At 48.7% G+C, this 27,728-nt stretch overlaps 1 protein-coding gene and 1 long non-coding RNA gene across 2 annotated transcripts; both read left to right on the top strand.

The window, feature by feature from the left end:
- Positions 1-149: 149 nt before the first annotated feature.
- LOC130550840 (uncharacterized) lies at positions 150-16,226 on the top strand. The gene is made up of 3 exons (XR_008962500.1): positions 150-397; positions 7,818-7,883; positions 12,474-16,226. It is a non-coding gene; the product is annotated as an uncharacterized LOC130550840 (long non-coding RNA).
- LOC130550839 (uncharacterized) lies at positions 7,890-12,467 on the top strand. The gene is made up of 2 exons (XM_057328349.1): positions 7,890-10,153; positions 10,184-12,467. The coding sequence occupies exons 1-2, from the start codon at positions 10,077-10,079 to the stop codon at positions 10,785-10,787; spliced, it is 681 nt and encodes a 226-aa protein (XP_057184332.1). The 5' UTR covers positions 7,890-10,076; the 3' UTR covers positions 10,788-12,467.
- Positions 16,227-27,728: the final 11,502 nt, after the last annotated feature.

A 27,728-nucleotide genomic window follows, 5' to 3' on the forward strand; every position in this document is an offset into this window, starting at 1 on the left:
GTCTAAATAATAAAATGTAGTGTCAATAAAAGCATTATTTTCTCGCGTTTATCATGTCATAAATACAATTTTGAATAATATATCTTGAACAGCAATAAATACAAATGACATGTTTTTGTTATTTTTTATGGCTATAACAACTTTGATTCCCTAAAAACTACATTCTGCGAAATTACAGGCTGGGTCACACTTAAGTTAGTCTGCGACTGGACTTTAACCCTGTCTGGGAAACTGCCCTAAAATGTTTAATCCTTTTCTCTTTTTCTCTTTTTCATGGCCTTAGCTCCTGATTGATGGTTTCTTGGCCACCTTGGTTCTATTTCTGGTAGTGGAGTTGGCATTCTGCATTGTGACCATTTTGTGTGGACTTAGTGCTCTGGCAAAAGGTGGCTTGCAGGTCAGTTGAATACATGTGTAACAGAGGCCAACGAGAGAGAGCTGTGCAAGTAAACCTCACTCCCCGACCTCAAGAGGTGTTCTAGTGACATACGCTAGAGGCTGCAGTCTTTAGCATCCTCGTTAGAGCGCCCGTCTCCCATTCCGGGCTGACGCTGGTTCGAGACCTGGGTTGAGTAGAACCAGTTACACATGCGCAATGAAAACTTAAGTAAGATAGGAGTGCTCTAAAAAAACTTAAGTAAGATAGGAGTTAAGTGCTCTAAAATATCTAATATTTTATATACCAGTACAAATAATAATATAAATAATATATAATATAATATAATATAAAATTGTTTCAGTTTTACAAATGCAAAGCCCTGAGCATGTCATTTTCACGCCTAGAGGTAGCAAAGCGTGACACTGACACATTTTCGAGGGGACCAGCATGTCTATTACAGGCTTCGGCGTGATACCTGTTCCCTTTCTGTCGGTCTCTCGACGTTGTGTCGAACCGACAGAATGGGGTTTGTCTTGAGAACCTATCATCTTCTGAGTATTTAGAAAAGGCCAATGAAAATTGGCGAATGAAATTTGCATGCCGGGCTCCTCCCCGGATGCCGGGTATAAGAGGGAAGCCGGCGTGCTCATTCATTCACCTTTTGTTCTTCAGAGCCTACGCATCTGATGAGCTTCTCTACGATCTGGTGATCATTCTTTCTGCTGGAATCTACGACGTGGACAGCGGACGGTCCCTTCCTGCAGTGACTCTCCCCTGGGCGTCTCGGCAGTTCCGGAGGTGTTCGAGCAAATTTCCTTTTCTAAAAGAGCAAATTTCTCCAGCGTGGCTTGTCCCGCTGTTCTCATGGGTGCAACACACTCATCGAGGAGGGGGACGGACACAATGCCTGCTTCCAGTACGCTGGGGCAGACGTTGTGGATACGTCCTGCCCGCATTGCGGGCGGTGACGATTCAGACGTTGCGTCACAGGTGGCTGTGTTCCCACGGGACTCAGCCACCACCTCGTTTGCTCCCCTCGTGCTCGCTGTTCACACCTCGTCTCGTCGTCTGACCTTCCCCAGGAGACGGTCCGCCTCTTATTCCTCAATCACGTATTCGGACACGATGCGTGATGATGAGATGTCTCCTGCAGCATCGGGGGGTGACGTACTGCCATCCGACTCCGACGATTCCTCGGGCTCCCTCCCTCGGGGGGTCGAGCCCAGGAAAAAGCGGACGTCGAGATGTCGCCATGCTTTCCCGGGCCGCCGTGAGTGTTGGGTTGCAGTGCCCGCACTGCCTCTCCCGGCGCTCGCGGCTGGCTACATGGCGCCTCGGGTTTGAGCGGCTCCGCCCCCAGTGCCGTGTTTACCGGAAGTGCATGAGGAACTTTGTAAGACCTGGAACGCCCCTTCCGGCACGTTTCACTCAAACAAAGTTCTGTCACCCTCTTTTCCCTCGAGGTTGAGACAGCTGGAGGATACGTCGGTGTCCCCCAGGTGGAGTATGCCGCCGCGGTGCACTCGTGCCCGTAGGTGGCGGCCACTTGGGGGGCTCGACCTAGACTCCCGTCCAAAGCATGTGGTGTCTCGGCATCTCTGGTGTCGAGAGCTTACATTGCGGTGGACCAAGCTGCCTCCTCTCTCCACGCTATGGCTCCTGCCAGGCCAGGGCGTTGAGAGAGTCCACGAGGGTAAGACCGACCCAGCGCTTATGCAGGAACTCCGCGCCGCCACCGACCTCGCTCTACGGGCGACCAAGGTGACCACACGGGCCCTGGGTCGGACGATGTCCACACTTGTGGTCCATGAGAAACTCCTCTGGCCATCCTTGCGCAGATGAGTAACGCTGAGAAGGTCCGCTTTCTCGGCGACCCGTCTCGCAAGGGGGGGCTGGTTGGTGTACTGTCGAGCCGCAGTCGCGCCCTAGCCCGTGAGACCCGCACGCGGCCTCCCCGGAGGGTTCTCGACAGTAAGAAGCAGTCCTCCGTGCCGCACTCGGCCGCCTCGGCCGTCGAGTCCCGTGCACCGTCTGCTTCCCAGCAGCCCTGGTCCTCTTCGACGCCCTCCAGCTCTGGCAGGCGGCCCCCCTGGAAGAGACAGCGAAGAGGAGACCATCGCCCCATCAGCAGCCGGGGAAGCGAGCGGCCTCATGGGAAGACCTCAGGGGGATCGAGGCTACCATTGGGCCCGACCCCAGCCACATCGCTGGGAAATCGGTAGGGACAGATCCTGCCCCGTCTCCCATCTGCTGGCCCCCTCCGGGGGGCTAGCGCCCACTTACTCTCAAAAAAGGAGAGTTTCCTCTCTCTCTGGGTTACCAGCCGCTCCACCCTCTGCACGACGTGAAGGCAACTCGACTTGCGTCATGCAAGGCAAGCGTATAAACTGGTGTACCTCAGCCGCTCTCACCCTCTGCACGACGGTGAAGGCAAACTCGATGTTGCATCATGGCGAAGCGCAATGTCGAGTATAAATGGGGACCTCAGCCGTTCACCCTCTGACGACGTGACGGCAAGCTCGACGTTGCGTCATGGCGAAGCGCAATGTCGAGTATAAACATAGCCCTCAGCACTCTCAGTCAGACAGTGCGTTGAGCTGCGCAGTCGCCAGGCAGGAAAAACAGCAGAGCCGATCTCCTCCCGGGGGACCGTCCCCCGGAAGGATCCGTACGCAATCGAACCACCCCTCCACTGCAGATCATGAGCCCCTCTCACGAAGATTCGGCTCAATGCACTTACTCCCAACAAGTCATCCGTATACCTCTCATGGTGCCCGCGCTCTCTGTTACGCCCCGCAACTGTCAGAGACTCTCATCTGAAGCTATGCCCACTCATCCTGGTCAGTCTAACAGCAACCAAGATGCCTTCTGTTCGAGTCACCATGAGCCATCCGCAAGTCCGCGCAGTCAGGCGGTATGAAACCTACCTACCTGTCTGATCCGATTCCCGCTACACCTTCTGCGGACAGGCTATCATCGGTTGGAGCCGCGTCTCCACAGTCTCAAGGACCGATCTCCTCCCGGTTCACAGCCTGAGATACTATCTTCACCCAAGGTTTAACCAGGCCGTTTCGCACTATCATACAGGATATCAGCGTACATGCTAGCCATGAGCAAGAAGAGCCACCATCCCTCTGCCGCCGAGGATGCATGAATACGTCCAGTCCGTCTCATCTGGACTGCGGTGACTTCTAGTTCAATCCTGCGAACATCGCCGTACGGTCGTCGCCACGGCTCACAGTTCAGCATGCCGTTACCCTCAGTCTCTACGAGCCTTCCCCGTATGTCTGCAGGTGCGCGACCTGTCTCGGAAGGAGTGTCGGCACCGTCTACGCCACAGTCTTGCACGAGGTTTTACACAGTACCCCCCCGCGCCCCCGTGCCCCCCCCGCCCCCGATCACCCACTACGCACCTCGTGTCACCTCTCAGACATGGTTCATAGCAATCGACCTGAAGGACGCACTTCATGTCTCGATCCTCCCTCGACATCAGCCGTTCCGACGTTCGTGTTCGAGGGACGGGCATATCAGTACAGGGTCCTCCCCTTCGGTCTGTCCCTGTCTCCACGAGTCTTTACGAAGGTCGTGGAAGCCGCCCTCCTTCCCCTTGGGAAGGAGGTGTGCGGGACTAAACTATCTCGACGACTGGCTCAAGTTTGGCACACTCTCGAGATGGTTGTGTACACACAAGGACCTGGTGCGTGGGGCTACAGGTCAATGAGAAAAGAGCAAGCTCTCCCCGGTGCAGAGCTCCTCTTTCTCGGTATGGAACTCGACTCTGTCCTGACCCGCGACGAGGAAGCCCGCACCCTGCGCCTCCCAGAGGCAGCGCGACTGACTAGCGCGCCCGATCAGTGTTGAACTGCCTGAAGATCAGACAGTCAGCGGTCCCCCTGTAACAAGAGGCTCCTGGGATACATGGCATCCTCGGCGGGGGTGGTCCCCCTCGGGTCGTGTACATACGACCGCTCCAACACTGGTTGCAGAGTCAAGTCCTTGGAGAGCGTGGCACCCGGCAGCAGGCGTATGGTCACACGCTTTTCTGCCGACACACCCTAACCCCCTTGTCTCCATGACCTTCTTGCGGACAGGGGTCCCCTTTGGGATGCCTCCTGCAAGGTTGGGGTGCCGTGTGCAACGGGCAAGCAGTGTCGAGGGCGGTGGACGGGCCCCCGCCTGCGTTGGCATTTCAACTGCCTAGAGTTGTTGGTTGTGCTACTTGCATTGAGGAGGCTACTACCTCTCGTGCAGGGAAGCACGTGCTGGTCCGGTCGACAGCACAGCTGCTGTGGCGCACTCACGCAGCTAACATGACTCTGCCCGACGCCTCCTCCTCTGGAGTCAGCAGGTGATCAGCTCCCTGCGAGCCACACACATCCCAGGCGTCCTGAACCAGACAGCCGATGCGCTCTCTCGTCAGTCGACGCCTCGCGGAGAGTGGCGACTCCCTCCCCGCGCAGCCGGCTCATTTGGGGCAGTTCGGCCAGGCACAGGTGGTCCTGTTGCCTCCCCGGACTCCACCCATTGTCCGCTTTGGTACTCCCTGTCCGAGGACCCTGGCACGGATGCCCTTGCGCACAGCTGGCCGCGGGACAAGCGGAAGTACGCTTCCCCCCAGTGAGCCTCATTGCACAGGTCCTGTGCAAGGCCAGGGAAGAGGAGCATCAAGTGGTACTAGTTACGCCCCTTTGGCCTAACCAGGACTTGGTTCTCGGAGCTAAGGCTCTGACAACAACTCCCCCCTGGCCGCTCCCCCTTGGGAACGGCTTCCCCAGGGTAAGGGGCACGTTACGGCATCCCAGGCAAAACCTGGTCTCCATGTCTGGACGGGACGAGGAGATCCTGAGTGACCCACCCCCGGTCCGGTTGGGACGTCACTCAGGCTAGGGCTTCGGCCACTGGGCGGCTATACGCCCATAGGTGGCCCTCTTCTCGTCCTGGTGCTCTTCTCGGGAGAAGACCCGCGGAGTTGCTCGGTCGGGTACGAGCTGTCCCGTCCTAGAGAGAGAGTAGAGTACTCCCCCTCCACACTGGGAATGTATGTAGCCGCTACGGCCGCTCATCATGACCCAAGTGCTGGGTAGCCTCTGGGACAGCACGACCTGGTCATTAGGTTCCTAAGGGGCGCGAGAGGGTGACCACCTTATCCGCGCTCCGTACCCTCTTGCGACCTAGGTGGCGGGCCTCAAGAGGCCCCGCCCCCTTCGAGCCTCTCGGGGTTGCCGCTCTTTCTCAGTCTTGATAAAGACGGCTTTCCGCATGGCCTCACCTCCAAGAGGGTAGGGGATCTACAAGCACCCTCCGTGTCCACAGATTGCCTAGAACTCGGGGCCGGGATTCTCACGTTATCTTGAGACCCCGCCCCGGCTACGTGCCCAAGGTTCCCACCACTCTCCCGAGAGACCAGGTGGTGAACCTGCAGGCGCTCCCCACCGGGGAGGAAGACCCAACCTATCCGTGTTGTGTCCAGTAGCGCACGGCGCCTCTACTTGGACCGCACGCAGAGCCCAGAAGCTCTGAGCAGCTCTTTGTCTGTTTCGGAGGTCAGCAGGAGGGCTGTCTCCAAACAGAGGCTGGCGCACTGGATCGTGGATGCCCTCGTTAGGGCATACCGATCTCAATTCGCCCCTGCCCGTTGGGAGTGAGGCACACCCCTCTGGGCACTGGCTCAGGGCGCCTCTCTGGCAGACATCTGCAGAGCTGCGGGTTGGGCTATGCCAACAACTCCGTGAGGTTCTAATACCTACGCGCGGAACCGGTGTCAGCCCGCATCCTGGCAAGGTGTGGGACCGGCAGCCGGTAGGGCGTACGCCTGCGGAAGCCCTTCCCCCTCCGGGGGGAGCAGTGGCGATCCCGCCTCACTTCTTTCCCCTCGGGTAAAGAACAGGCATTCCATCCATCACTAAGCACCCTTCCAGGGGACAGGCTGGGCAGAGCAGCCCTGCCCCCTTAGGCCGGGGAACAGTTGAGTTATCTCCCACATAGCTCTAACCGGACCTAGTGCTCCAGACGTGGTAACCCCCCCTCCGTGGGCTGTTCCGTCTGATGTATCCTCATGAATGGTTCCCACCTTGGCAACCCATGACCTCCCCAGGTGGACTCCCACCTTGCGGTTAACTCCTGCAGTCCGCACATTCCTCCCATGAGTTCTCCCCTGATGGTGAGACCATGTGGTGTCTCCACTAATTCCTCCCTACGGTAGGTAGTGGCCTCTGCAGCGTTTTTTCCCCCAGGGGGAATAATGCTTACCCAGTGGCCCGTACGGTGCCGGGCGGCTTCTCGCCATTTAGAGAATTAGGCCTCCGCCCGTGACGGCCGGCGTTAGGGGGCTTCCCAACTTTTGTGGAAAGCTCTGGGTCCCCCTTCCTCTCCACTGGAAGGTCATAATTTCGCGTTAGCGTGTTCGTCTGACTCACCCAGGCCAGTCAACGTCGCTCCGCAGAGATTGTGATGCGGCTCAGTGCTGTGGCGTTTTCCATAGGAACCCCATTCTGTCGGTTCGACACAACGTCGAGAGACCAACAGAAAGGGAACGTCTTGGTTACGGATGTAACCTCGGTTCCCTGATGGAGGGAACGAGATGTTGTGTCCCTCATGCCACAACACTGGCCGCCCACCCCAGCGGTCGGGGGAGGATGCTTTAGGCTCCTCAAACCAAAGGTGAATGAATGAGCACGCCGGCTTCCCTCTTATACCCGGTCATCCGGGGAGGAGCCCGGCATGCAAGTTTCATTTGCCAATTTTCATTGGCCTTTTCTAAATACTCAGAAGATGATAGGTTCTCAAGACAAACCCCATTCTGTCGGTTCGACACAACGTCTCGTTCCCTCCATCAGGGAACCGAGGGTACATCCGTAACCAAGACGTTTTCTTAATAATGTAGTATTTCTTTTTCAATATGACTTCACAGATTTATAACATAATATAAAGTTGTACAGCTGTCTTACAAGTAAAACTAGATTTTTGGCTGCTAGATTTTATTATTATTATTATTTATTAATATTATTTATTATTATATATTATGGTATGATTCAACAAAAACAAAATTTCTGAGATAAAATGGTTCTGACATAAAATCGTTAGTGCAGATCCACGTTTCAGTATCCCATTTGTTTCTGCAAACTGAAGTGATCCATTTGCTTCTTTTTATCTGTCTGCAGTCTGTAAAAAGAACAATCAATTACACAACAACTTTTTCCCGTTTTAAATAGAGATGGTGGTAAACACTGCTGCATTCAGTTTTTTTGTCACTCAGTGGGCATGAGTCGCTTGGCTTTTGTGTGGTGATGTCACATGCATACTCTCTATATTTTAGATTTGTTAACACGTGAATGGTCCACAGCTTTGTTCTTTATTAGCTCTTTGTGATTTTTTTTAAATTATACAAGTTTTCATGTTTAATTTGAAGAATATAATTGTAATCTATCTGTTCCTAAAGCTGCCTGGTTTCAGACAGCGTGCAGCCCCATCTCAGCCTGAAGCAGCCACACCCAGCCAACCCCAGGTACAATAATGGCAAGCTCACCTACTGTTAGTTTTAGTGCTACGTGTACATACATTAATTGCACTGAACCAAAGTTGCAATGTTTTGTTTACATTTGTTCTTTGGATGGATGAGCATGTCATATTGTTCACTTTCTGTCGGTCTATCTACGTTGTGTAGGGTTTGAACTTGAGAACCTATTATCTCTGACTTGAAGTTGAAAAGGCCAATGAACTTGGCGAATAGCGTCAGCATACAAGTCTCCGCCCCGTACATATGGGTATAAAAGGAAGATGGTGTGCTCCATTCATTCACCTTTTGTTCTTCGGAACCTGCGAGGCTCTTTAATGCCAAGCTACTTCGTCTCTGACTGGAAAATTGCTGGACTTACTATGCGTGCAGTGGATTCATCCCATTTCGGCAGAAGCAGAGGTGTCTAAAAGAGCTTATTTCTTTCTTTTCAAAACGGATTCTCTTCCGACATGTCTTGCCTCTGTGCTCGCAGATGCGGCGGGCTCATCCTAGACGGGTGCGTGATGAGGATGAGATTTCCATCGCAGCATCGGAAGGCGACTTGCTGGTATCGGACGCTTAAGACTCCCTGGAGCTCCCGAGTTCGGCCAGTCGAGCCCAGGACGAGGCTGACGCGCAGGTGTCAGCCATGCTCACCCAGGCTGCCGTGAGCATCGGGTTGCAACAACTTCCCCACATCGCTCGCGGCTTGATTCCCGGAGGTGCATGAGGAGCTCACCAAGACCTGGAATTCCCCCTTCTCGGTGTGTTAACCTTGCACAGATGAGAGTTGCCTAGAAGGTATGCTTTCTCGAAGCGCCCATCGTGCAAGGTGGGCTGTTTGAAGAAGCAGACAGAGACCATTAATCCTCGCCGCGACCCGGCCGCCTTCAGGTTGTCGAGGTCCTGGCCATTCTGCCAACCACAGAACCTCCCCTCACGAGGATGATGATGCAGATCGCTCCCCTAACCCTCTGTCACTGTGTCTGGGGGTGTGGTTACAGCTCCCCAGCTCGTCGCGTTGACTAGTGAGGATGAACCGTCTAAGCTACGCAATCCAGTTCGCCAGGTGCCCGCCCAGGTTTCGGGGCATTCTGTTTACCTATGAGAATGCTCTCATGCTTTAGGCCAAGGTCACCAACCTTCTGGCAAAAGGTGTGCCTGTCCCTCAAGCCGAGATGTCTTCGGGGTTTACAGCCTCTACTTTATCGTACCCAAGTAAGGTGGGGGGCTGCGCCCCATCCTTCACACTCTGAACAAGGCCCTTCAGGCTCCCGTTCAGAATGTTGACGCAGAAGCGCATCCTGGCGTCCGCCCGACATCAGGATTGGTTCGTGGTTATCGATCTGAAGGACGCATACTTTCATGTCTCCATTATCCCTCGTCACAGACCGTTCCTTTGGTTTGCCCGCGAGGATCGAGCATAACAGTACAAAGTCCTGCCCTTCGGTCTGACCCTGTCTCCCCGTGTCTTTACCAAGGTCGCGGAGGCTGCTCTTGCTCCCCTCAGGGAGCAGGGTGTGCGTATTATCAACTGTCTAGGCGACTGGCTCATCGTGACGCACTCACAAGATCTGTTGTGTACACACAGGGACCACGTGCTCTGGCACCGACTGGGCCTGCGGGTCAACTGGGACAAGAGCAAGCTCTCTCCGGTGCAGAGCATCTATTATCTCGGTATGGAACTAGACTCTGTCACCATGTTGGCGCGCCTTACCAACGAGCGCGCCCAGTCAATGCTGCACTGCCTGACACTCTTCAGGTGGCAATCAGCGGTCCCACTGAACTTTTTCAGAGGCTCCTGGGGCATATGGCATCCTCGACAGCAGTCGTGCCACTCAGGTTGATGCATATGAGACCGCTTCAGCATTGGCTTCAGAGTCGCATTCCCTGGAGAGCGTGGCACACCGGCACGAGGCGTATCTTCACGCCTCACTGCCGTTGCACCCTATCCCTTTGGACAGATATGTCCTTTTTCCGGGCTGGAGTCCTGATCGGGGCAGGTCTCGAGCTGCGTTGTCCTGACGACAGACGCTTCCCTGCTCAGTTGGGGTGCTGTGTGCAACAGCATGCAGTGTTGGGTCGTTAGACGGGCCCAACCTGCAGTGGCATATCAACTGCCTAGAGTTGCTTGCCGCTTTGCTTGCTCTGAAGAGGTTCATTCCCCTCATTAAGGGCAAGCACGTGCTGTTCCGCTTGCTCATGAGCACGATCACTCAGGCCAGAGCTCCAGCCACTAGGCAACTGTATGCCTACAAGTGGCACCTCGTCTCGTCCTGGTGTTTTTCCCGCGAGAAAGATCTGCTGAGTTGTGCGATTGGTGTCGTGCTGTCCTTCCTCCAGGTTAGGTTAGAGAGCAATCTCTACCCCTCTACGCTCAAGGTGTGTGTCGCCGCCATCGCTGCACATCACACGCTTGTGGCCGGTAAGTCTCTTGAACAGCATGACCTGGTCATCAAATTCCTGAGGGGCGCGACGCTCCGTACCCTCTTGGGACCTTTTGAGCCCCAAGGAGAAGCCTCTCTACCTCATCTAACGATGAAGACAGTTCTACTAGTGGCGCTCGCCTCCATCAAGAGAGTAGGGGATCTGCACGCACTCTCTGTGTCCAACGAGTGCCTAGAGTTCGGGCCGGGCCACTCCCTTGTGGTTCTGGGACCCCAGCCTGGCTACGTGCCCAAAGTTCCCACCACTCCCTTCAGGGACCAGGTGGTGAACTTGCAGGGGCTCCCCCCTGAGGAGGAAGACCCAACCCTGCCGTGTTGTGTCCAGTACGCGCCCTGCTTCTCTACTCGGACCGCACGCAGAGCTTCAGAAGCTCTGAGCAGCTGTTTGTTTGTTTTGGAGGACAACAGAAGGGGAGAGCTGTCTCCAAACAGAGATTGGCGCACTGGATCATGGACGCCATCATGACATACTGGTCCCAAGATCTCCCGTGCCCTCTGGCAGTGAGAGCTCACTCTAGCCGGGGTGTAGCCTCCTCGTGGGCACTGGGCTCAGGGCGCCTCTCTGGCAGATATCTGCAGAACTGCAGGTTGGGCTATGCCCAACACTTGTAGATTCCACAACCTTCATGTAGAGCCAGTGTCTGCCCACGTCTTGCAGTAAGAACGGCGGCCGGCTGGGTGTACGCCTGCGAATCGCCTTCTGCCCTTCAGCAGGTAAAACAGTGCGTTATTCCAGCTTCCCTACTTCCCCCATCGGGCGAAGTACAAGCATCCCATCCATCACTAAGCACCTCCCTGGTTTACGAGCCGGGCGGAGAGGCCCTTATTCCAAGCCCAGTATAGGTAGAGTTTCCCTGAACCCCTATTCCTGATCTAGTGCTCCACACATAGTGACCCCCCCCTTGGGTTGTCCTGTCTGACATTTCCTCACTCTTGGTTCCCTGCTGGTGAACCTGTGACCTCCCCTCGGTGGACTCCACCGCTTCTGTGCACCCCTGGTTGGGTCCCCGCACTACTACTCCCATGAGATCTCCCCACTGGTGAGTACGTAGCGTCCCCCCCTCAGGCAAGGGGGTAGTGCTTCCCAGTGTTCCTTACGGTGCTGGGCGGCTGTCTCGTCTCTAGAGTAGGAAGGCCACCGGCTGTTGGTAAGCCTCTCGTCTTTGACTTACTCAAACTGATGCTTTACTACACCACTGGAGGGTTACACTTCACGGTAACGCTCACTTGTGACTTGCCCAGGCCAGTCAGTGCCGAGACGTTTTATTGCACTTATGCTTTTTGTTGTCCTTATGTTATTCCAATTGCTTCCATTGTTTATTTCATTTGTATGTTGCTTTGGATAAAAGCATCTGCTAAATGACTAAATGTAAATGTAAAGTTCAAACCCCATTCTGTCTCGACACAATGTCAGGGAACAGGTTACAGATGTCAGGGAACAGGTTACAGACGTAACCAAGATGTTTCATTTTGATATGAAAGTAAATCTCTTTGTTCTAAAACTTAGTGAGCTATCTACATTTTGAACGCTGTCAAGAATCATGCTCAGTTTTTCCATGAGGACTTTCATAAATTAGTCAGCATGATCAAACTGCCCACATAGATTATGTTATCCAATAGCAGCATTGCACTTAACAGAAAAGGTAATCCCAAAATACTTTTCTGTTCAAGATGGTAGACCTTTGAAAGAATGTCAGTATATAGACTACAGTGTGTTGTAAATATTACAATTTGTATAAATTAAACTGAGACTACCAATTAAATAGTTTATTTATTTATTTGTAATTATCTATGTGTTTTGTGTATTTCTAGGATTGAAGTAACAAAATAACTTTTCAGCTTTTGAGTCTCATTACTCCATATAATGTATAAGCGGTGCTATTTACATACATTGCATTATATCTCATGTGAAAAGCAATTTTTCTATCCACACTAAACAACAAAATACATGACAATCAAAGAAAGAACATACATTGATTCTTAATAGAAAGTTATTTGGTGTGAAATTTTGAAAGAGATCTGTTGATAGGGCTACACAACACAGCAACAATTTAACTAACTGACCGACAAAATAACAAAATCTTCTAATAGGGTAGTCAATTAGTCAATCATATTCTCAATCTAAAAACACGTTTTGTCCCAAATCCTACAGGTGGAGGTGATGGTGTCCGAGGGGGAGCCAGTGCCAGTTTTAGTGCCAGAACGTGAGTCTGACCCCAAATTTGAGCCGACAGAAGAAATCCCCAGCCCCCCCACTGAACCTCAGATTGCCCCCATTGACTCTTTAACAGACGTTTGAGATTATTGATGTAATCTGTATGTAGGCCTATATGTAGATCGTATTTAGGGTTTTGGCACAAGAGTATCCCAGTGGACTATAATTGTTTTGCTCTAAACGGTCGAGAGTCCATCTGTCATGTCACATTTACATCTATGCTGCAAAAGCCAGCACCAGCATGACTGGTGTAAATAATCTTGAAGACTGCTTAAAGAATGAAAACATGAACGAAATGTAAGCATGCATAAAGGACTTGACTTAATCAAAGATATTTTTATTGTTTTGTTTTTTATTGGATATTGTTACCAGGTTAACATCATGCAGTATGTCAAACTCACTATTATTCTACAAGTGTAAATCCATTTATTTTGCAACAGTACTAATAATAAGGGAGATGTGTTGCTACAATATGTTAATATATTCACATAATGCAATACATTCCCACAGTTTCAACTTCATTTACCTCTTAAGTATTACTCATTAGAAACCTGATATAGACATGTGACATTTAGTAACACAAATCTGTAGGCTCACAAAGTAAGCAAACACAGTATTTTTGGTAGAATACTGTTAACCACACATCTTTCCTGGAAAACGTTGTTCCTTATTAAGAGTTAAAAATTGTATCCATATTTGAATTTGAAAACTAAAACTTTTGTGCTTTAGCGCACGTAAATCCAGTTCAGTTTAGGATTAGGCTTTGTCTGTGGAACCATTTCTGAAATCTGTAAAATACAACGAATGAAATGAAAATATGTTCTATGTATGTTTCAGTTTGATTGCCATTATTGAATTATAAGGCTTATATAGTTCAGGTAAAGTTAATTCACTTATTAAACTTACTCATTAGACTTACAATATGTTGCTTTTTTGGTATTTTTATTCATGTGAAATGCTACTTAAATAGTCATTATCTAAGGTACTATAGATCTAACAAAGCCAAAGTATTTTATTGTTTGTCTGCTTTACCTAAAATGTGAATGATTTGTTATTTGCCTTTACATTTACTGCCTTAGCTATTGTATATCCTTTCATTTGACATCCTTTACTAAAAATATTGACTGTTCACTTCATTTTGTTATTAATTATGATTATGGCCATGGTCCTATTCCTTTTGTTCCCAAAGCAACTGGTGTGACATTTAACACATTATCACAGTTTAAAGTGAAGTGTATTTGACAGAGGTCTAAAGTAGAGAAATGTTTTTACTGTACATTTTGTCAAGTATCTATACTTTGTCAGAGTGTTTTCACTTTGGACAAACTTTACTTCACTACACATTATAAAGCATATCATCTGTTTTACTCCACCTTATAAACACATGTTTACGTTTTTAGTACATTAAAAATATACTTTCTTACTTTTACTCAAATAAAAGTAAAACTAAAACATTACTAGAAAATGTTGATGTAGTTCAAGTTCGTTTATAGAGCACATTTAAAAACGGCCCCAGGCTGACCTAAGTGCTGTACATGTGCAAATAATACTGTTATAATGTTGGATTAGGTTAAATTGTGTTGAATGTGTAGTTCTCTATGTACAAATGCATAGTAGTGTATTAGCCAATCACGTGCTGTTACGTCACTGTACGGGGACAGGTTCAGTTTGTTGTGTTAAGAGAGTGTGCTCGCATGTTCCGGTGCGGATGGTTGAGAAGAATCCCATCAGCGCCGGGCAAGAGCATAACCCCGTTATTGTACACTTTATTTACTTTATATACAAGTAAAGTGACTGAAATGATCATCTGTGTTGTGTGCCTCTCTTCACTCCTCCACGGACACACAGAGAACACAATAAGGGAGAGCATAACAATACTAAGAAATTATTAACACAAATAATATTTGAAACACAATAGAAAATAAAACAAACAAACCAAAAGCCAAGAATAAAAATCAAGGACAATCTTCATAGGCTAAAAGCAAGAGAGAATAAATAAGTTTTAAGATGGGATTTCAATTCAGACAAAGAAGAAACCGATCTAATAATGTAGGGCCAACCACTTCTTAAGCACGGTTACCCCTTGATTTCAGCTGAATTCTGGGTTTTGTATGGAGGAGCTTAGATTCAGATCTGAGGCTTCTAGCGGGAGAATATAGATGTAAAAGGTCGGACAGATAAGCAGGGGCTAGATCATTAAGTGATTTATAGTGATTCATCATTGGGACCCATCATACAGGCTCACGGCTTCTCGTATCACTGTTATGCTGACGACACCCAGATCTAAGTCTTGTTTCACCCAGACGATACCACTGTAGCAACTCTCATTACAGCCTGCCTAGAAGACATCTCTTCTTGGATGAAAGAGCATCACCTCCAGCTGAACCCTGCCAAGACAGAACTACTCGTGTTTTCCGGCACTGCAACACTATCTCACCATCCAACTTGGCAATACCACAATCACTCCTTCCAAAACAGCCAGGAAGCTCGGAGTCATATTTGATGAACAGCTGTCCTTCAATGATCACATTGCAAAGACAACGCAGTCATGCCGATATGCCTTATTCAACATTGGAAAGGTTAGACCCTATTTCACTGAGCATGCGGCACAACTCCTTGTCCAGGCCCTGGTAATCTCAAGGTTGGACTACTGCAATGGCTATCAAACCACTCCAGCTGGTTCAGATCGCAGCAGCACGCCTCGTCTTCCAACAGCCTAAAAGGGCTCATGTGACAGCCCTTTTCATCTCTCTCCACTGGCTACCGGTTGAAGCCCGTATCAGATTCAAGTTACTAATGCTTGCCTACAGGACTATCACTGGATCTGCACCAGCATACTTTCACACCCTCCTACACCCCATCAAGAACCCTGCGTTCAGCAAACCAGCGGCGTCTTGTATTGCCTTCTCATAAGGGCAGTAAATCGCTTTCCCGCTCATTCTCCTTCACAACTCTTTCCTGGTGGAACATTCTTCCTAACTCAGTCCGGTCAACCACATCTCTCACAACATTCAAAAAATGCCCATCTCTTCTGTGAATACTTGACAGAAAAAAAAGAGAAAAAAAAGAAAAGTAAACACTAACCCTCTCTCTTTCTCTCAACAGGTATTGATCTAGCTTTTGTTGAAACTAGTAACTTTGTATTAGCACATATCGTATTATTGCTCCTGTATGACATATCGCTTATTGCTCCCTGAACTCTCTGTAAGTCGCTTTGGATAAAAGTATCTGCTAAATGACTAAACGTAAATGTTTGTATATGTGTACTGAATATGTATACTTCTTCCACTGCACTGTTACTTAGATAGCTTCTGTCCATAATCTATTTGCACTACTCTATATCCATTGCAATACTGCTATAACTGCTATAACTTATCGTATATACCCATCTGTAAATTTCCTGTTTATAGTAATAGCCACCTGTATACGTATTATATTCATTGTACATACCCATCTGTAAACTACTTCCATAATACTGTTTTTTCCTGCACTTATGCAACCTCTGTATATCCTGCACTTGCTGCTATTGCACTTCTGGTTAGACAAAACTACATTCCGTTGCCTTGTACTTGTACACGTGTAATGACAATAAATTTGAATCTAATCTAATCTAAAAGTTTGTGTGTGTGTGTGTGTATGTTTACAGTTTGAAAGAAAGACATAATATTTTACATATTTTTTAAATCGCAAATCCAACGGCTTATATTCAAGTCACTGTATCTTACTGAGGTTATATACTTAGATAAAAGGTGTGCTTGATTTTTATGTAGAAGTTCAGAAGCCCCTCAGTACAGTTTTCACCATAAAGACTTAATAGATTGTATATGTGGCATTATGTAAACAAACTAGGATTTAAAGGGTTAAAACTCTGAAAATAAACGAATGTTTGGTAGTTATGCTCTGGAAAGGATCTGGTTATAAAAAATTAAAGTCAGTTAAAGTAGAACAAAATTTTGAATATATCATAAGTTTTATGAGATTTTTTTGACATGGACATTTTTTGTCCATTTTCAGCCTAAGTGTGATTACTGCTCAAAAAATAATAATTAAATAAAATTAATGTTGTTGTTAAATACATACATATCCAAGACCGTAATAGTAAAAAGTAAAAAATCTGCTTCACACGTAGTACAGTATATAGAAAATATTTAGAATTATTCATTTTTTTCATAAAAAACTTGTCAGCATTCGGCTGGTTGTTTCCGGTTTTTGGCCACTAGAGGCCCCCATTGTGCCTTTTTTGTTTCATCCCGTGTTTTCTGTTATTGTTTACACCTGTGCCTCGTTCCCTTTCTGTCGGTCTCTCGACGTTGTGTCGAACCGACAGAATGGGGTTTGTCTTGAGAACCTATCATCTTGTGAGTATTTAGAAAAGGCCAATGAAAATTGGCGAATGAAATTTGCATGCCGGACTCCTCCCCGGATGTCCGGGTATAAGAGGGAAGCCGGCTTGCTCATTCATTCACCTTTTGTTCTTCAGAGCCTACGCATCTGATGAGCTTCTCTACGATCTTTGGTGATCATTTTGCTGCTGGAATCTTTGACGTGGTACAGCGGATGGTCCCTTCCTGCAGTGACTCTCCCCTGGGCGTCTCGGCAGTTCCGGAGGTGTTCGAGCAAATTTCCTTTTCTAAAAGGGCAAATTTCTCCAGCGTGGCTTGTCCCGCTGTTCTCATGGGTGCAACACACTCAAGGAGGGGGACGGACACGATACCTGCTTCGAGTACGCTGGGGCAGATGTTATGGTACGTCCTGCCCGCACTGCGGGCGGTGACGATTCAGATGTTGCGTTACGGGTGGCTGTGTTCCCACGGGACTCAGCCACCACCTCGTTTGCTCCCCGTTCCGTGGCGGCAGGACTACGGCCCTGCTGTCCGCTACGGCAATCAGCGAGGGTGATATGAGGATTACTGTGAGCGATAATCCGCCAGCCACTGGCTCACGGACCGTTCGCACCTCGTCTCGCTCGTCTGACCGTTCTCCAGGAGATGGTCCACCGTCTTATTCCTCAATCACGTATTCGGACATGATGCGTGATGATGAGATGTCTCTTGCAGCATCGGGGGGTGACGTGCTGCCATCCGACTCCGACGATTCCTCTGGCTCCCTCCCTCGGGGGGTCGAGCCCAGGAAGAAGCGGACGTCGAAATGTCAGCCATGCTTTCCCGGGCCACCGTGAGTGTTGGGTTGCAGTGCCCGCACTGCCTCTCCCGGCACTCGCGGCTGGCTACATGGCGCCTCGGGTTTGAGCGCGGCTCCAAGCCGCGCCCGCCCTCAGTGCCGTGTTTACTGGAAGTGCATGAGGAACTTAGTAAGACCTGGAAACGCCCCCTTTCCGGCACGTTTCACGTCAATCAAAGTTCTGTCACCCTCTCATCCCTCAAGGTTGGGACAGCTAGAGGATACATTGATGTCCCCCAGGTGGAGTATATAGCGGCAGCCATCTGGGGATGGGGCTCGACCTAGACTCCCGTCCAAAGCATGTGGGGTCTCGGCATCTCTGGTGTCGAGAGCTTACATTGCAGCGGACCAAGCTGCCTCCTCTCTCCACGCTATGGCTCCTGCCAGGCCAGGGCGTTGAGAGAGCTCCACGAGGGTAAGACCTACCCAGCGCTTATGCATGAACTCCGCGCCGCCACCGACCTTGCTCTACGGGCAACCAAGGTGACCACGCGGGCCCTGGGTCGGACGATGTTCACACTTGTGGTCCATGAGAAACTCCTCTGGCCGATCCTTGCGCAGATGCGTAACGCCGAGAAGGTCTGCTTTCTCGACGCACCCGTCTCGCAAGGGGGGGGCTGGTTGGTGTTACTGTCGAGCCGCAGCGGCCCCGCTCACCCCCCGTCGGGGGCACGAGACCCGCACGCGGCCGCCCCCGGAGGGTTCTCGACAGTAAAGAAGCAGTCCTCCGTGCCGTGACTCGGCCGCCCTGGCCGTCGAGTCCCGTGCACTGTCTGCTTCCCAGCAGCCCTGGTCCTCTTCGACGCCCTCCAGGTCTGGTGCCCCCCACTCAGGCGCCCCCCCCTGGAGGAGACAGCGAAGAGGAGACCATCGCCCCATCAGCAGGCGCGGCGAAGCGGCCCTCATGGGAAGACCTCAGGGGGATCGAGGCTACCATTGGGCCCGACCCCAGCCACATCGCTGGGAAGTCGGATAGGGACGGATCCTGCCCCGTCTCTCCATCTGCTGTCCCCCTCCGGGGTGCTAGCGCCCACTTACTCTCAAAAAAGAGAGTTTCCTCTCTCTCTGGGTTATCACAGCCACTCCCACTCTCTGCACTACGGTGAACGGCAAACTCGACGTTGCGTCATGGCGAAGCGCAATGTCGAGTATAAACACCAGCCCTCAGCACTCTCAGTCAGACAGTGCGTTGAGCTGCGCAGTCGCCAGGCAGGAAAAACAGCCTCCCCCTGCAAGGAATCTGTACTGCTAGCCATCGAACCACCCCCCGGGGGGACTATGAAAAAGATCGTACCTTTAGTCCCCCTGTGTCATTCTGGGAGCCTGCCGGCTTCCCAGACTGTCAGGCTGGCTAGGGAAGACGATCCGTCTCGGCTACGCGATCCAGTCGCCTCACGCCTGCCAAGTTTCAGGGCATCCGATATACCTCAGTCAGAGGCTAGGATGTTCCCGTACTTCTGGCGAGGGCCACGAAGCCGTGCTGGTCCAGCAAGAGGCCTTAATGTCTAGACACTCTCAACTTCTGTCGGAGATGCTGACTTCCATCAAGCAGTTATCTGATTGCATTCCTCCTATAGCTGCCCCTGCTCCAGCCTCCTTGATTCAAATGTCGGTGGCAGCTAACCCCCTGGCTGAACCTCGTCTCCCGCCTCCCAAACGGTTCTCTGGTGATCCTAGTGCTTGCAAGGGGTTCTTTAGCCAGTGTTCTCTCTCCTTTGAGCTGCAACCCTCTTTGTTTCCCACCGATCGATCAAAGATCCTATACATCATCACCCTGCAGTGAGGTAAAGCCCTGGCCTGGGCCACCGCTGTGTGGGATGCTCAAAGCCCCTGCTGTGCCAATTACTCTGCTTTTTCTGAGGAATTCAAGCGAGTGTTCCAAGACTCAGCCAACGGTCCTGATTTAGTCAAACAGCTCCTGACTATCCGACAAGACCGGCGCAGCGTGACGGACTACGCCATCCAGTTCCGCACGTTGGCAGCAGCAAGTGGCTGGAACGACGAGGCGCTCACGGTGTGCTTTCTGATGGGGCTCTCCGATGCCATCCAAGACGAGCTGGCCACTCGGTAGCCACTGGATAACCTTGAGTCCCTTATCAGGTTGGCCTTGCGTATAGACCACCGACTGAGAGAGAGAGGACTCAACCTCAGACTTTTTGCCCCAACTCCTACCAGTCCCAGTTCTGAGTCCCCACCTTTGTCCCCGCTGGCCCCACCAGAACCTATGCAGACTGGGCGCGTCTCCGCGACTGGGCGCGCGAAAGAGACCGCTGGATGAGGGAGCGTTGCTTTCTGTACTGCGGCAAACCGGGCCATTTCCACTCCATGTGTCCCCGGCTACAGGGAAACGCATAGTCCCGTGCAGGCCGGGGAGAACTGTAACGAGAAACATAACCTCCTCCCAGCCATCCAACTCTCGTCTGCTCCTCCCAGTCACACTTTCCTGGGACAACCACAAACTACCCCTTCGAGCTTTGGTAGACTCGGGAGCCTCAGGAAACTTCATGGACTGCACCTGGGCGAAGGAGAATGGCGTCCCCTCCATACGTCTCTCCGACCCCATGAGGGTCACTATGCTGGATGGGAGCCCACTGGGACCTGGCCTAGTCACCCGTGCCACTGCCCCCTTGCAACTTTCAATTTCCCAGCATCAGGAAATTATGAACTTTCATCTCGTTCCGAGTTCCCTCTCGTCCTAGGCTACCCCTGGCTACATATTCACAACCCTCACATCGACTGGTCCGTGGGGTCTATCATGCAGTGGGGCCCTACGTGTCAAGCCACCTGTGTCTTTTCGAGTCCCCCGAATCCCCCTCCTGAGACTCTAGAATCCGTTGACCTGTCCCGAGTTCCCGAGTGCTACCACGACCTCAAGCTGGCATTTAGTAAACAGAGGGCCGCCACGCTACCACCCCATAGACCTTAGGCATGTAAGGGAATTTAGTGGTTCTAGGAAAAAATTGCCATTCTAATAAATTGCCATGGGTTCAATAGTGGTGCGAAGGGATCGTAACCCCCAAAAGTATGCCCGATCTCCCTTTAGTCTATAGACCATGTGGCCCCTTTCCCCTTAACGCCGGGTAAGGTGGTCTTTTGCTCACTATTGACGTAATGGACACCACCAGGGGAGCTGTTGAGCCAGGGCGGTCCTTTGGATGCCCACAAAGCTCTATTCACGCCCACTTGTCATCGTAAACATAGCATTGCTCCTCCGCCTTGTCCCATCAAAGTACTGTATTGGCCCCTGACCTCATAGGGCTCACACAATGCCCTTGGATTGACTATTGTGCCTACTTACCTATTAAGCTCCATCCAGGCCCCGCCCCCCAAGCCCACGAACCGCATATTGTGCTCCTTGTCCACATATGGAACTCCCTCCCCGCCCACGGAACTACTATTGTGCCCACTTACCACCATGCCCACAAACCACATATTGTGCCCCCTGACCAATTTTTGCCTCAAACGTGACACACATGCACATCGGAGGCTCACCGACTCACCTTCATTCATTGATCACTTTATTAAAGTGTAGAATGTGATGAGCATACGGTTGTGTTCAAAAGTTTACACACCCCTTGCAGATTCTGGAAAAAGCTGAAACTTCTGGAAAAATAAGGGGATTTTAGAAAATTAACGTTTATTTTTAATTTAGTCCTGCCCTGAGCAAGTTATTTCACTAAAGAAATGTTAACATAAAGTTCACACTAAAGAATAATAACAGAATTTCTAAAAATAGCCCAGGGCAAAAGTTTACATGCCCCTGATTCTTAATACTGTATGATGTTACCTAAACAATCAATGACAGTTTTTATGTTTAGTCATAGTTGTTTAAGGGTTTCTTGTTTGTCATGAGTCATTAGACTGTCCACTGATCTTCAAAACAATCACCCAGGTCCTCCACAATCTTTGCCTTTTCAGCATTTCTGGATATTTTACTCATGTCCAGCAGTAACTGTATGATGTTGAGATTCCTCTTTTTACATTGAGGACAATCAAGAGACTCATACACAACTATTAGAATAGATAGAAACATCCAGTGCTGCCTACAAAGTTAACACGATTCATTTAAAGTCAGGTGGGTGTAAACCTCTGAAAATGGTAATCTGGATGCAAGCCACCCGGCTGCAGACTTCCTCCTCCTCCACAGAACAGCAGCGTTCAGTGAGTCCTCCTCCCGCATGTCCAGGGTGGACACCATTGGGACCTCCGGATCGGAGGCCTGTAGCGCAGCCAACTCGCTAAGAATTTTTATCTTCTTTGTTAGACAGCCCTACGATCCGCCTTCTTCAGCTCGGTGTGAGCCTTCAGGTGGCGGTCCAAGCGCTTTTATTCCTTGTTGCAGCCTGGCACAGGGCAACGGCGTGTATCACCCGAAGGTGCTGGCTCAGCTGAGTGTACTGCCTGCTGCAGATGGGGAAACTCTCAATTGGCATGGTGTATTTATCCTGACAAGATGCAAAGCAGTAATGAGGTCTCTCCAGTGGCCTCAGGCAATATATACCACAGAAAAAATGCTCTTTTGTGGCCTACTTTCCTCTGCCGTTTGTAATCTATGCACAATTCCCTCCTGCTTGTAGGCTACTCACCTCTGCTGTTTGTGAACTATGTGCAGTTTCCTCGCTGTTAATGGACTACCACAGCTGTATCCCATTGGAGTGCAATAATTGCCCTATGCTCATTTAAGTGTGCACAGAATCTACTGCAATTAAATGAGTCATATGACATGGCTAAAACGAATATTATCATTTGTGCAATCATTATCATAGTATGCAATGTGTGTATACGATTTAAGGATAAAAACGCTGTATTTTCCAAATACCTTGCATGTTTGTATCTCCTCTTTGTCCCACCTCTCTGAAACGCGAGGTGTGCTATAAATGGCCAGTTAACTAGTGTGTCGTGACTGGTCGAATACAGCAAGCATGTGACGAAAATGTAACACCTCTTACCATATTTGGAACATCAGGTTTTAGATAAAATGCATCTTTTGTTCTGATACAAAAGATGCTTTATTTTGCCATACAGTATGTCTGGTTACCCAATAAATTGTATATTTTCCAAATGGCAGATTAGATACTTTTTGTTATATATGATGTGCATAATTGACCAAACACCTTTTTTTCCAATGATATATAGTTTGTCAGGATTAAAATGTAATTATATTGCATAACTATGTCATTTGCTGTATCTCATAAATGTACAGATCAAAAGTCAGAATGAGCTTGTACTGCACAGGTCAGAGTCATCATTTACTCACTCTCTTGTCATTTCAAACCTGTGTGACTTTGTTTCTTCTGTAGAGCACAAAAGGAGATATGTTGAAGAATGTTTGTAACCAAACCATTCACTTCTATTGTATGGACACAAAACCAATAGTGAATGGTTGCCGATTACTGACAATCTTCAACATATCTTCTTTTGTGTTCTACAGACGAAAGAAATGCATACATGTTTGAAATGGCAGGAGGGCGAATAAACGGTGACAGCATTTTCATTTTTGGGTGAATTATCACTTTAAAGAATATTACTCTGCAGGATCATTTGTCATTTTCACCTCTGACCTGTGCAGTGCAAAACCAAATTGCAATGCTTTTCTGTCTATTGTAAACCATATTCAATGTGAGACACAGAACATTATGACATTCATTGTAACATCATGATGTCAATTTTAACAACATTTCGACATTTAATATTATAATGTTAAAATGCATAGGTCAGAAGTGAGAATTATCTCAGGGAAAAATATAAAGCGTAAATGACACGGATTGCTTCTATAATCTTCTGACTGTATACTTTCTATTGTGAATTTCATTTCATTTCATTACACAAAATAAAATGTGAATAGCCTGTAAACATTACTGTGAGGAAAAACCTACAAGCCAGAGCAATTTGAATGGTGAGAAAAAAGCATATGTTTTAAAGTCTCTATTTGCTCATTTGAGAATCTGATGTATAGGCTCTACATATTACACACGCACACACATGTTGGGTTTCCATGTTTTATGGGGACATTCCATAGACGCAATGGCTTTTATACTGTACAAACTGTATATCATATTCCCTAACCCTACCCCTAAACCTAACAATCACACACAACTGTCTGCTCTTTTAGATTTTCAAAAAAGTTAATTCTGTATGATTTATAAGCTTGTTTCCTCATGGGGACAAAAAAAGTCCCCTCAAGGACAGGATTTTGGATATTGCCATCTTTATGGGGACATTTTGTCCCCATACCATATGGTTTACCCTTCCCACGCACACACACACACACACACACAGAGAGAGAGAGAGAGAGAGAGAAAAACATAAATAGCTTATAATAACGTATAAGTAAATTTTGTTGTATATATTTTTTGTCCTAAGTAAGAGGTTCTTATTGTATTTTATGACATTATAGACAAACATGCTCTAAATTAATAAAAAATGTAAAAGTAAAAAATGTCTCTCCCTCTCTCTATCTGTGTGAGTGAAACATGTGCATCTGATGTAGCCGTGCATTTAATACACACACAGAGAGAGAGAGAGAGAGTAGGTGTGCAAGTAGGCTCTACATATACTGTAAAGAATATGAGTGAGCAGTGTCACCTATAAGCTCACCCTGACCTTTGACCTGTGAATGTCTGAATATGGCCATCACATTCTGCACTGTAATACATTAAAGAGCATGTGCTTGCTTTCTCACTTGTGTGTTTTTATCTCTTTGAGGTCCTGCATGCATTTCAGCTCATTTTGACCTCTGACATTTGCACAATGCAATGTATTTGTTAAACTTATTATTAAATTAACTTATAAAAAATAGCTTGTGTACAATTTAAAACTCCAGATTTAATTAAAACATTGCATACCTTCAATTACTTTTTAAATTAAATGACAAACAATATTATTTTTTACAAAGGGTTTTTTCATTAATTGACTTAAATTAAATTACTTATTAAATTAGCCTATAGAAAATAACTTGTGTTTAATTTTTAAATTAATTAACATTTAATTGAACCATTGCATACCTTCAATTACTTCTTAAGTTAAATTACACAAAATCACTTTTTAAAAAATAACTTTCAGATCGAATCGCAGGTAAGTTTTAAGTCTGTAACAACAGTGCATACTTTATTGATGACAACAATATCAAACATGAACAGCATGAAAGAACAATGTAAATAACACAGAAGAACCGAGAAACAAAAGCGTGGGACACAACAGAACACAGAACACCCTAATGCACAAAAACAGCACGGTTAGCAAAGGTCTGACAAAAGGGTGACCCGTCGCAGGAGGATGTGGCGACTTACCGAGCACCTGCGGAATGGCCTTCTTTGCCAGGTCCCTGCACTTCCTCAGCAGCTTTTTCGACAGGAGGCAGCTGTCTTTTTGACGCTTGATCACCATTTGGTGGACGGTCACCAGGCGCTTCATGTACTTTAGTAAAGTACGGATCTCGCTCCTTATCACAGTGAGAGACCTTTTGGAGAGGCGACATGTCTGGGGGGGGTGCTGGCCATGAAGTCCAAGAATTGAGCTACATTTTTCAGGTAGTGGTTGAGCGTCGTGTCCTTGATGGCCGTCCCCCTGAACATCTTCACCCACCTGCGGAAACACAGACAAAGTGAGAATGAGAGACGTAGTGGTCAGTAAAAGCAAAACGCCTGTTTGCCTGGCGAACGGGACCTACCTGCGAATCTTCTTGGTGTTATCCAAGAATTCAAGGGTCTGGAGCTTGCTTCGGCCCCCTGGGCCATGTAGCCAATGAACTTTCGGATGCGGAAGATCTTCCCTCCTACGTTCTCCCGGAGCTTTGGGGTTGGGTCAGGGCCTTCCTGATTTCTCTGGTACTCCTCTATCAGCAAGTCTGGAAAGAGAGAGAAACAAGAAAAAAGGGTTAGCTCTCGGACACACAAAAAGGAGATGGTTCAGCTCAGGGTTGTACTTACTCAAGGCTGCCACATACACTGCTCTGGGGCGGGGCTCTGCTGGCCCAAGGGGTCTGAGGACTTTGACGGCTGAGACGAGGAGGTCGAAGGCTGAGGGGTGGAGGGCAGTGGAGTCGGTGGCACAGAGTCATCGCTGACCGCGTTAATGCCATCCTCGTTGTCGCTGATGTCCTCATTACACAGCAGCAATGACAGGATCTTGTCTACCATATTTTGGACATGCGTGCTGGGCTTTCTCTCCCAGCGGTGCTTCATCAGCTGGAAGTGTCGGGTCACCTCATTCAAGGCTGATGACAGGGCGTCGACCTGTTGGTTGAGATCAGTGATTGTCTCCCTTGCCCGGCGGCACGCCCTCCATTCGCAGACCTCCTCCGCATCCCTGTGTTGAGCCGCGGCGATCCTCGACGTCTCTAGCTCCTCCGTCTTCCGCAGGTCGAGGTCAGAGACCATGGCGACCTCTGGGTTGGAGGCCCTGAGAAGGGCCAGCAGGCTGAGAATTTTGCTCCTTTTCAAATCTGCAAAGGCAGCCCTACAAGTCCTTGCCGTAAGCTTGGAGTGAACTTTAAGGTGCCTGTCAAGGCGAGCCGTCTCCTTGTCATAGCCTGGGATGGGGCAGAGTCCCTCTCGGACACTTACCCGCCCAGACTGCAGTGCGAGAAGTAGCTTGCGTTCCTCCAGGTTCTTTATGTTGTGGGTCACCCGGAGGTGCTGGCTGAGCTGGGCATAGTCTTTTCTGCACAGGAGGCAGTTCTGTAGACCCATGGCTGCAGGCTGTCTACGATGTCACTGGGAATAGTTGAAGAACTGGAATGGGGCTTCTCTGATAGACACTGGCTTTATAGTGTTGATGAAGGGCGGGACGATAACTTGATTGTGGACTGATCAGCATTAACTTCGGCCCTTCGTGGTCTGCCTCCACCCTTTGTGATCTGCCTCAGGACTTCGGGTTCTGCCACCGCCCTTCGTGGTCTGCCTCAGGCCTCTGTGATCTGCCTCCGCCCTTTGTGGTCTGCCTTTCTTGGTCTTCCTCAGGCCTTCGGGCCTTTTTGGCTGCGCGAAGGTCACCTGCCTTTGGCGTAAATTGACACTGTGTAAAATACTGAGCTGTCGGTCACCTGCCTTTGGCATAAATTGATGCTGGGCAGAAGAGTGAGCTGTCGGTCACCTGCCTATGGCGTAAATTGGTGCTGGGCAGTATAGTGAGCTGTCGGTCACCTGCCTTTGCCGTAAATTGACGCTGGGTAAAATATTGAGCTGTCGGTCACCTGCCTTTGGCGTAAATTGAGACTGGGTAAAATACTGAACTGTCAGTCACCTGCCTTTGGCGTAAATTGACGCTGGGTAAAATACTGAGCTGTCGGTCACCTGCCTTTGCCGTAAATAGACGCTGGGTAAAATAGTGAGCTGTCGGTGATGTGGTAAAAGTCGATCTTGAAGTTCAAAAAACCTCTCAGACAAAGAAGGTTCAGGTGTCAAGGAGTTAACTTTATTTGATCAGGCCAAACAAAGTGAGATGTCCCAAGTCATCTGAAAACTTGGTGTTTTCCAGCCTACAGTTATAGTGAAACTTAGGAAAGGAGGTTCTTTCCTAAACCAATCAGGTAAATTCCCTTTATCTTTTATTTTTTATTATCCAATCATTCTTGTCTGCCACTATTATTTTCTATGCAACAAGGTTTGTATCTAATGGTGGAATGTCGACCTTTACTTGGTTTTTAAAAATAAGTTTTCCTGTTGGTACCAGTTTTCAGGCCTCAAAGTGAACTACATTTTCAACCTTCTGAACTTTATATGTCAGGCCTCAAACAGGCCTTAAAGACATCACTGAATTTTGTATTGCTGAAATCTGTTCTATACTTGGTTAAAATGATTAAAAATATATTTATGTTCAAACAACACTCAATCATTACTTAAGTATACTGATTATATCATTAAATCATCTTCATATATTCACTTGTAGAACTCAATCATTGGTCTGATTATTAACACATCTATGGTAATATCATTCCTATGAATACTTCTTATAACTGGGGTGTACAACAGAGCCCAAAAGTGCAAAGTGCAAATACAACATCAACAAAAT

Source organism: Triplophysa rosa, unplaced genomic scaffold, assembly GCF_024868665.1.
Source record: "Triplophysa rosa unplaced genomic scaffold, Trosa_1v2 scaffold444, whole genome shotgun sequence".
NCBI lineage: Eukaryota > Metazoa > Chordata > Actinopteri > Cypriniformes > Nemacheilidae > Triplophysa > Triplophysa rosa.